Consider the following 11,218-nt stretch of genomic DNA (forward strand, 5'->3'; position numbering starts at 1 on the left):
TTAATGGGTGGAACATATGCTCTGCATGTGAGATCCTCAGCATAACACAATCCCCTCAACACCACCAGACGTGAACCCACCTGCCCCTTAGTATCCTGGAGTGTGTTCCTAAAAAAAGAAAATGAAAAATTGTGTATTCTAATACCTTCCACAAATAAAATGCCAATTTCTTATTATGTGAGCTAAGTTTCACAGTTTGAAATTCTACTGCATGCATCATGAAAGTCACAAGTTAAAGAATCATGTCATCAAATTAAACAGTCGTGTCATCATTGAGTTTTTTTTTGTTTCGTTTTGTTTTTAAACGTGTGTTTCTGGCTGTTATAGGAGTCTAGTAGACACATTAAGAAACAACTTTATGGACCTGGAGATATAGCACAGCGGTGTTTGCCTTGCAAGCAGCCAATCCAGGACCTAAGGTTCGAATCCCGGTGTCCCATATGGTCCCCCGTGCCTGCCAGGAGTAACCCCTGAGCACCGCCGGGTGTGGCCCCCAAAAAAAAAAAAAGAAGCAACTTTATTTTAAGCAGGGTGAATGACAACATAGCACTTAGAATTATATAGTAGTCTAAATCTAACTTTTAGTGAGTTTTTTCTTAATTTGAAGATAAGATCATTAGAGCAGTTGTCATATTTATCACTTCATCGCTTCATGATTGTTCTCATTTCAGATCATCCTTATTTTGTTGGTGTCCAATTCCATCCTGAGTTTTCTTCTAGGCCGATGAAGCCTTCTCCTCCTTACTTGGGACTATTGCTTGCAGCAACTGGGAACCTGAACAACTACATACATCGAGGATGCAAACTGTCTCCCAGGTAACCTGCTTCCTGTCTATTGCACTGACCCAACATGCAGTTACCAACATGTTAGGTTTCTCATAAAAGTAGCAGGTTTAGAGGACATTTTGTTATATGAACAATACCTTGTGTTCCCATCTTAAACAGTATCTTTTAAATGAAAAATATTTAATCGCATCTGACACAATTACTTCTCAGCTTTTCAAATCATTCTCATTCTGAGCATCATTTTAGAAATGTTTGACATTTGGGCAAGTAAAAAATGAGATTGTTTTTGTCAATGTCTCGGTTCATAAACACATAGAATATTTTATGTCTAGCCTAATGCCCTTTTCTTTTGTTGTTATCTTTTTCTTTTTTTTTTAAATATTTTTTATTTAAGCACCTTGGTTACAAACATGATTGTGGTTGGGTTTCAGTCATACAAGAGGACACCCCTCATCACCAGTGCAACATTCCCACCACCAATGTCCCAACATTCCCACCACCAATGTCCCAAATATCCCTCCTTCCCACCCCGCTCCCACCTGTACTCTAGACAGGCTTTCTATTTCCCTCATACATTCTCATTGTTAGGATAGTTCGCAATGTAGTTATTTCTCTAACTAAACTCATCACTCTTTGTGGAGAGGTTCATGAAGTGGGCTGTAACTTCCAGCCCTCCTATCTTTTGCCTCTGAAAATTATTGCAAGAATGTCTTTCATTTTTCTTAAAACCCATAGATGAGTGAGACCATTCTGCGTCTTTCTCCCTCTCTCTCTGACTTTTTTCACTCAGCATAATAGATTCCATGTACATCCATGTATAGGAAAATTTCATGACTTCATCTCTCCTGGCAGCTGCATAATATTCTTAATAGTTGGCAATCTCTTAATATTTAAAGACTGATCCTGTGTTGGCTGCAGATCTTTTATTAAAGTCATTTTGTTTGGGGCTAGAGAGATAGAACTTTGAATATGGTGCTCGCCTTGCACACAACTGACCCAAATTTGATTCCTGGCACTCCATATGGGCCCTGAAGGCTGCCAGGAGTAGTTCTTGAGTGCAGGGCCAGTAGTAATCCTTAAGAATCATCGGTGTGGACCAAAAAGCAAAAAAGCAGTAAAAGTGTGTATTTACTCATCTTTCATATGAACTACACGATGATTTTTTTTTAAATCAGATTGAAATCAGAAAATCCCACAGGAATTATTTGCCCTTTTTGGGGGGTTGTTTTTGTTTTGTTTTGGGATCATACTCTGTGAGACTCAGGGTTTACTCCTGACTTTGTGCTCAGGGATCACTTCTGGTAGTGCTTAAAGAACTATTTGTGGTCCTGGAGATCAAACCTGACTTGGCTTCATGCAAAACAAGTGCCTGGCTGATACCTCTCTCTTCGTGTCAAAATCTAATTTGTCCCATGTATAAATAGGTAACTGCACGTTTGTATGGTCTTGAAGGCATATAATGGGATGGAATGGTCCCATTTTCTATAATTGTTTTTGTTTTCTTTTTTGGTTTTAGGGCCACACCCAGTGACTCTCAAGGGTTAATCTTGGCTATCCACTCAAAAATCGCTCCTGGCTCAGGGGACCATATGGGATGCTGGGGTTTGAACCCATGTCTGTCCTAGGCAGCTGCATGCAAGGCAAACTCTCTACTGCTGTGCTATCGCTCTAGCCCCACATTTCCTGTAAGTGAAGGAAACATTTTTATGTAGTTATTTTTCTTTTCTTTTCTTTTTTTTTTTTTTTTTTGGTTTTTGGGCCACACCCGGCAGTGCTCAGGGGTTACTTCTGGCTGTCTGTTCAGAAATAGCTCCTGGCAGGCACGGGGGACCATATGGGACACCGGGATTCGAACCAACCACCTTTGGTCCTGGATCGGCTGCTTGCAAGGCAAACACCGCTGTGCTATCTCTCCGGGCCCTCTTTTCTTTTTTTTTAAACTTTGTTATTTTTCTAACAACACTCATCACTCTTTGTGGTGAGCCTCATATAGTGAGCTGGATCTTCCAGCCCTCTTCTCTTTTGTCTTTGAGAATTACTGCAAACATGTCTTTTATTTTTCTTTTCTTTTTATTTTTTTATATAAACAAATTTATTACATACATGATTGTGTTTGGGTTTCAGTCCTGTAAAGAACACCACCCATCACCAGTGCAACATTCCCATCACCAATGTCCCAAATCTCCCTCCTCCCCACCCAACCCCCGCCTGTACTCTAGGCTTTCTATTTTCCTCGTACATTCTCATTATTAGGATAGTTCAAAATGTAGTTATTTCTCCAACTAAACTCATCCCTGTTTGTGGTGAGCTTCATGAGGTGAGCTGGAACTTCCAGCTCTTTTCTCTTTTGTGTCTGAAAATTATTATTGCAAGAATGTCTTTCATTTTTCTTAAAACCCATAGATGAGTGAGACCATTCTGCGTTTTTCTCTCTCTCTCTGACTTATTTAATTCAGCATAATAGATTCCATGTACATCCATGTATAGGAAAATTTCATGACTTCATCTCTCCTGACAGCTGCATAATATTCCATTGTGTATATGTACCACAGTTTCTTTAGCCATTCATCTGTTGAAGGGTATCTTGGCTGTTTCCAGAGTCTTGCTGTAGTAAATAGTGCTGCGGTGAATATAGGTGTAAGGAAGGGATTTTTGTATTGTATTTTTGTGTTCCTAGGGTATATTCCCAGGAGTGGTATAGCTGGATCGTATGGGAGCTCGATATCCAGTTTTTGGAGGAATCTCCATATGGCTTTCCATAAAGGTTTAACTAGCCGTCATTCCCACCAGCAGTGGATAAGAGTTCCTTTCTCTCCACATCCCCGCCAACACTGCTTTGTTCTCATTCTTTGTGATGTGTGCCAATCTCTGTGGTGTGAGGTGGTACCTCATAGTTGTTTTGATTTGCATCTCCCTGATGATTAGTGATGTGGAGCATTTTTTCATGTGTCTTTTGGCCATTTGTATTTCTTCTTTGTCAAAGTGTCTGTCCATTTCTTCTCCCCATTTTTTGATGGGATTAGATGCTTTTTTCTGGTAAAGTTCTGTCAGTGCCTTGTATATTTTGGAGATTAGCCCCTTATCTGATGGGTATTAGGTGAATAGTTTCTCCCACTCAGTGGGGGGCTCTTGTATCCTGGGCACTATTTCTTTTGAAGTGCAGAAGCTTCTCAGTTTAATATATTCCCATCTGTTAATCTCTGCTTTCACTTGCTTGGAGAGTACAGTTTCCTCCTTGAAGATGCCTTTAGTCTCAAAGTCCTGGAGTGTTTTACCTATATGTTGTTCTATATATCTTATGGTTTCGGGTCTTATATCGAGGTCTTTCATCCATTTGGATTTAACCTTCGTACATGATGTTAGCTGGGGGTCTAAGTTCAATTTTTTGCAAGTGGCTAGCCAGTTGTGCCAACACCACTTGTTGAAGAGGCTTTCTTTGCTCCATTTAGGATTTCTTGCTCCTTTATCAAAAATTAGGTGATTGTATGTCTGGGGAACATTCTCTGAGTATTCAAGCCTATTCCACTGATCTGAGGGCCTGTCTTTATTCAATACCATGCTGTTTTGATAACTATTGCTTTGTAGTACAGTTTAAAGTTGGGGAAAGTAATTCCTTCCATATTCTTTTTCCCAATAATTGCTTTAGCTATTCTAGGGTGCCTGATCCACTTCTTTGAAGAATATCATGGGTATCTTTAGAGGGATCGCATTAAATCTGTACAGTGCTTTGGGGAGTATTGCCATTTTAATGATGTTAATCCTGCCAATCCATGAGCAGGGTATGTGTTTCCATTTCCTGGTGTCCTCTCATTTCTTGGAGCAGTGGAAGGAAATATTTTTGTAGGAAATTTGAACTAAAGAATATAAAATAGTGCCAAGTCATTTTTAATCTTTTGGCATCAAGTAACAAAACATAATCTCTATCCAGAATTCTACTTTTGAGTCACAGGTTATGGAAGAGGAATTAGAAACTACAGTTCTTAGGTTGTTTTCAGCACATATGTGTGGTGGGGTTAGGCCAAGGGGGTTTGTTCTGCAAGGTATTTTCTCTCAATCACTGTTCCCTACCTCTAGGATACGTTTCTACCTGTTCAAGGAACTATATCCCTTTAGTCTGATGCTCTCCATCATGGTGTTCATTTGTCAGTTCACAGTAGTCTTGCTTAGACAGTGATCATTTAAAAATCAGGAACTTAGATGGAGTTCAGTCAGCAGTTCATAGACACACAGCACTTGGTGGAAACATGCTCTTCAAGCATAGAATTGAAATTACAAAAAGATATTTTACTTTTCAATACTAATAATGATTGAGTTTGATGCACGCATTATTACAACCCCATACCCTTTTACAAGAGTGACTGTTTCCTCCAGTGTTGTCTCAAGGTTCCCCCCCTTAAAACCCTCCCTATGCCCCATTCCTCCTCCCACCATGGTAAACTCAGTTCTGTAGATCAGATCTCAGATGCTGTTGTCTTTGGCTCTTAGTCCATTGCTGTGCTCCTTTTTCCTTATTCCTCCTCTGATATCAATATCAATATATATAATATCAAGCTGACTTCACTCAGCTTGATACCCTCTAGATTCATCCTTGTAGCAGCAAATAGCCTAATTTCATCTTTTCCTATAGCCAAGTAGTCTTCTATTGTGTACATGCATCATAGTTTCTTTATTCAGTCATCAGTTCTTAGACTCCTGGTTTTTTTCCAGGCTACTGTAGTGAACACTGGAATGCAAATGTCTTCACTGCATTGAACTTTTTGACTTTGGAGGTAGATACCAATAATTGGGATATCTGGGTCAGATGGAAGCTCAAATTTTAAGCTGTATTGATTGATTGATTGATTGATTGGTTTTTGGGCCACACTCAGCGGTGCTCAGGGTTCACTCCTGGCTCTGCACTGAAAAATTGCCCCTTGGCAGGTTGGGGCACTGTATGGGATGCTGGAAATTGAACCAGGTCTCTCCCAGGTCGGCTGCATGCAAAGCTTATGCCCTACCACTCTACCGCTGTGCTATCTCTCCATCTCTCCAGCCCAGGAAGCTCAATTCTTTTTTTTTTATACTGTTTTTTGTACTGATTTCTGTACTGTTGTTACAAAAGATTGAACCCAGAGACATTCCCCTCAGCAGTAGATGAGGGCCCCATTCTCTCACATCATTCCAACTCTCTTGTTTTTGTTCTTTATGATGTGTACTAATCTCTTTGGTATAAGGGGATATTTCCTTTTTGTTTGATCTACATTTACCTGATGATCAGTGATGCAGATAATTTTTTAAATACCTATTGGCTATCTGTATTTCTTCTCTGAGGAACTTTCTGTTCCCAGGGTTGCTTGTAAATTTGGAATCTTAAGACATTGGAATAGTATTTTATTTGAGCTTTTCAATTCTTAGAAAATCATGGCTCTACACAACATGTACAGAGAAAGTGTCTATTTGTAGTGAAACGGGAAAGAAACAACAGGAAGGAAATTAGTTGGTGATTCATAGTATTTGCTTGACTGTTTTGACTCACAGTTGAAAGTCCTTTGTAATTAAAAGGTCTGAAAAGGAAGTACCTACCCCCAAATCTAGTTCCTTCCACATTCTGCTCTCTCGTGTGCTTTTGGAGGAATGTCATTTATTTCATTCATCTTTGTCTCTACTTTCTCATTGCGACTGTTGGGACATTTTTTCCCAAGTAACATTCATGCTTTCAGCTTGGGAAGCTTTTATTTTCTGTTGATGTCTAGATGTAGCATTAGAGAATATTTGGAAATTAGGGAGTGTATATTGGGGGGATCTATATAGCCTCACATATTCAATGTACTTCTTTTTGGAATATTTTCTTCTAACCTTTATTTTGTAGCCAAATACAACTCTCTTCATGATTATAATAAATATATAGACATATGTATTTTATTTCACAAGCTTCCACACCTACAAAAAAGATTAATAGTACAGTGATATACTCACCCTTTGAAACATCAGTTGTTGTCATTTTATCATATTCTCCTCACTTTGTATGAATTGATTTCTAAACCACCTATATGTAAATTGTAAAACATTCTAGCTTCTCACACTGAAGTATTTTATCATGTATATCTTAAAATCACAGGCATGTTCTTGCTTAGCTATATATCTTTTCCCACTTAGGAAAATTAACATTAATTCAGTGACATCATTTAGTATTCAGATCAAATTTATGTTTCTTTGTTTATTCCCAGATAGCTTTTTTTAATAATTAGGCCACTCACTCCCTGACCACAGGGATCACTCCTGGCAGGACTTGGGGGGGGACTGTATATGGTGCTGGGTATAAGGAAACAGACGCTTAGGGCCCCTGGTCAGCCATAAGAGTGTAACTTTCCCTTTAAAGGTGAAGATGTTAGTTACCATAAGCTAGCCCCTTGTAACTGCTGCAGGATGAAAGTTGGCTCTGGGGTATATAAAGTCCCAAGCTGAAGGGCTATGGGGGCTAGGAAATTCTGCCACTCCAGCTTGGTAGTCACTGCCTGGTTGCTGGATAAACTGTTTTCTGGACTCTCAGTTCCTGCTGCCTTTTGCTTCTTTTCTCTCCTTCTGCTCTGGGTCTAACAGTAACACTGGGGATCGAACCCAGTAGTAAGCAGCATTCAAAATACAAGCCTCGGCCTTAACTGCTGTATTGTCTCTGTGATCTCTCCTCAGAATGACTTTTTATCCTTTTGTTTGTTTTTTTTTGGGGGGGTCACACCCGGCAGTGTTCAGGGGTTACTCCTGGCTCTATGCTCAGAAATCATCACTGGCAGGCTTGGGGGACCATATGGGATGCCGGGATTCGAACCACTGTCCTTCCGCATGCAAGGCAAATGCCTTACCAAGTCAGGAATAACCCAGGAGCACCACTGGGTATAGCCCCAAAACAACCAAATCAACAAAAAGAATCAGGCTAAGCATGTTTGAAATAGCTCCTTGGAGCTATTGTGTAGAATTTATAACAGCAATAAATCTTCACTTAAAATTGTTGATATAGGGGCTAGAGCAATAGCGCAGTAGTAGGACATTTGCCTTACATGCAGCTGGTCCAAGACAGACTTGATTCAATCCCCCAGCGTCCCATATGGTCCCCTGAGCCAGGAGCAATTTCTGAGCACATAGTCAGGAATAATCTCTGAATGTCACCAGATGTGGCCCCAAAACAGACAAAAATTGTTGGTACAAAGGCTGGTGCCATATACAGCAGGTAAGGCACTTGCTTTGCATGTGGCTGACCTGTGTTTGATACCTGACATCCCATATGGTCCCCCAGGCCCACCAGAAATGTCCCCTGAGTGCAGAGCCAGGAGTAATTCCTGAGCACTGCTGTGTGTGACCCAAACCACTTGACCCCTGCAAAGAAAAACAACAATCGAAAAGAAACCCCCAAAACATTGTTGTTATGGCCTTGAAAACTGACTTTGAGCAAAATACTATATGAGATCAGGTCATTGAATAGAATTATTTTGTCCAGTGTGTCTCCTAGTACTTTTTGTTTGTTTTGTTTTGTTTTATCAACATTCTCAAGCAACATTGAAGGAAATGTTTTAGAGTTGCACATCTGGAGTCATGCAAGGCAAACAGTATTTCTTCTTTCACCCCTCTGTGATTGACACGAAGTGTATCCTCTGGTTAACATTGTGACTGTCTAGATGGATCTATTTTAAAGGCATATTTTCATTCATTTTGCTTTCTAAAATGCTATTTCTCACTAAAATGAACTAAGATTCCTGGAAGAAATCGTTGTGTTCATACTGGGGTCAGGGAAAGTACATGATCATTTTGTATCATATTGTCACACTTAAAATGATGGAGGAAGGGCCCGGAGAGATAGCACAGCAGCGTTTGCCTTGCAAGCAGCCGATCCAAGACCAAGGGTGGTTGGTTCGAATCCCGGTGTCCCATATGGTCCCCCGTGCCTGTCAGGAGCTATTTCTGAGCAGACAGCCAGGAGTCACCCCTGAGCATCGCCGGGTGTGGCCCAAAAAACAAACAAAAAAAATGATGGAGGAAGTTTCCTGTATGTCGAAGAAAATGACGAAAAGGAATCCTGCTGGCCTCATTTGGGACAGTTTTAATACCAAAAAGAATAATGGCAATATTGGATTAGAACACATTGCATTTTTAAAAGTTTCCATGATGAAATTCAGACAACATGGAGATGGCAAAATAGACATGTAGATGCAACCATCTGTGTAATCACTGAGACCAAAAAAAGATCGTCATTGGGCCTGAGAGCTAGTTCAGTGGGTAAAGAGCTTGCCATTAATGATTTTTATATCTATTTAAGCACCATGATTACAAACATATTTGTAGTTGGGTTTCAGACAAAAAAAAAGAACACCCCCCTTCACCAGAGCAACCTTGCCTTGCATGTGGTTGATCCTGGCTCAATCCCAGGTACTGTATGTATCTGGTCCCTTGTGCCCTGGCCAGAAGTGATCCCTGAACAAACGCAGGAGTAAGATCTGAGCATCACCAAGTGTGGTCTCAATCCAAAAATCTAACCAAAAAGAAGTTATCCTTGGTGTATGCTGAACCCATGGGATGAAGTGTGGGTAACTGTCTACACATATGTTCTCAAAGCATCACTAGGGGTTCTTTATCAATTACCATCTAGGTCTGTGTTTTGAACCCCACATACCCCATATATTGTCCCAGTGACACTGAGGCTCACATTGTTTGATGTATCATGTGCATTAAAATTTTTCCCACTGTGCTAGACCCCAGAGAATTGAACACTAATTGAAACACTACCTGGAAGCTCTCTCCATTTGGGTGGTGACAAGCAATCTCTGATGTGTGAGCTTATGTCTTGGAAAACAGCACAGGACTACCTATTTATTTGGGTGGTGTTCATGTCCCCAAAACCAATGACTTTCCACACAGGGTCCAGGGATGAGACCTGAGCTGGGAAGGGCCATGGGTATTTGAGGATGTGCCTTAGCACTGTGGGAAATGCCATAATTCCTGCTTGTTCTTGCTTCTGTGGCTGCCACCATCCCATACCCCACGTGCCTGGCTGATCTCCTCCCCTGACTCCCTCATGTTTCACAGTCCTGGAAACTTCTGGTCAGTGGATTCCTGGTATTCCACCCTTCTCTCCTCTCTCCAGGTTGGCCATGCATTAGAGGTCTGAGACCTGGTTTCTTTGTATGAGGTCTGGAGGCTCCACTTGCTGAGTTCAAACCCACATTTGGTGTCAACTTACCCCACCTTTTAATGCCTTTGTGCTGCATGATCAATGTTGTTAGGGATCTATCTTGCAATTAATGGTGCAAATATTTTATTTCTGTGTGGATAAAGAGAGTGCCATGGGTGTCATTTCAGGGTATGTCAATTACTGGGAAATTCACCCCTCATCCCTAGGTTCCTGTTCCTAACCCTCAGGAACTTCATCCTTTAAGGTTCTTCAGTTCATTTGTGATAGTGTTTATGTAATAGTGTTTATGTAAACTTCAAGCTGATCTAGGGGGCTGGAGTGATAGCATAGCAAATAGGGCACTTGCCTTGCACATGGCCAGCCCAGGTTCAATCCCCGACATATAATATGGTCCCCTAATCCTTTCAGGATTGATTCTGGAGTGCAGAGCCAGGAGTAACCCCTGATCATTGACAGGGCCAGGAGTGACCCCAAACTAAAACCAAACAGAAGGAGCTGGAGAGATAGCATGGAGGTAAGGCATTTGCCTTGCATGCAGAAAGACAGTGGTTCCAATCCCGGCATCCCCTATGGTCCCTCAATCCTACCAGGAGCAATTTCTGAGCATAGAGCCAGGAGTGACCCCTGAGCGCTACTGGGTGTGACCCCGCCAAAAAAACTTATCTGATCTAAGTCCCCAACTCCCCAGCCCCCATACCCACCACATTGTATGTTAGTGAATGAGAAAAAGACAGGTGGTTTTTTTTTGGGGGGGGGGGGTTTGGGTTTTTGGGTCACACCCGGCAGTGCTCAGGGGTTATTCCTGGCTCCAGGCTCAGAAATTGCTCCTGGCAGGCACGGAGGACCATATGGGACTCCGGGATTCAAACCGATGACCTCCTGCATGAAAGGGAAACACCTTACCTCCATGCTATCTCTCCGGCCCCTTTTTTTTTGCTTCTTTTTAAATTTTTTAAAGCAGTTTATTTATTAATTGATTGGTTTTTGGGCTATACCCAGTTAAGCTCAGTGGTTACTCCTGGCTCTGTACTCAGAAATCGCTCCTGGCAAGCTCAGGGGACTATATGAAATGCCAGGATTTGAACCCGGTCGGCTGCATGCAAGGCAAATGCCTTATCGCTGTGCTATCTTTCTGGCCCCACTTCTTTTTAATATTTTTTAATTTAATTTAATTTAATTTAAAAAATGGCCATACCCAGTGGTGCATAGGGCTCACTCTTGACCCTGCACTCAGAGATCACTCAGGAAACCACATGGGGTACTGGGGATCGA

At 41.3% G+C, this 11,218-nt stretch overlaps 1 protein-coding gene across 1 annotated transcript in view; it reads left to right on the forward strand.

The window, feature by feature from the left end:
• The window catches only part of CTPS2 (CTP synthase 2), a 132,013-nt gene that overhangs the window by 112,331 nt on the left and 8,464 nt on the right, over positions 1-11,218 (forward strand). Inside the window, exon 17 of the mRNA XM_049766796.1 lies at positions 672-816. Within this exon, the coding sequence (XP_049622753.1) occupies positions 672-816 (145 nt within the window). The remainder of the gene's footprint in view (positions 1-671; positions 817-11,218) is intronic.

This window comes from Suncus etruscus, chromosome X, assembly GCF_024139225.1.
Source record: "Suncus etruscus isolate mSunEtr1 chromosome X, mSunEtr1.pri.cur, whole genome shotgun sequence".
In the NCBI taxonomy this organism is placed as follows: Eukaryota; Metazoa; Chordata; class Mammalia; order Eulipotyphla; family Soricidae; genus Suncus; species Suncus etruscus.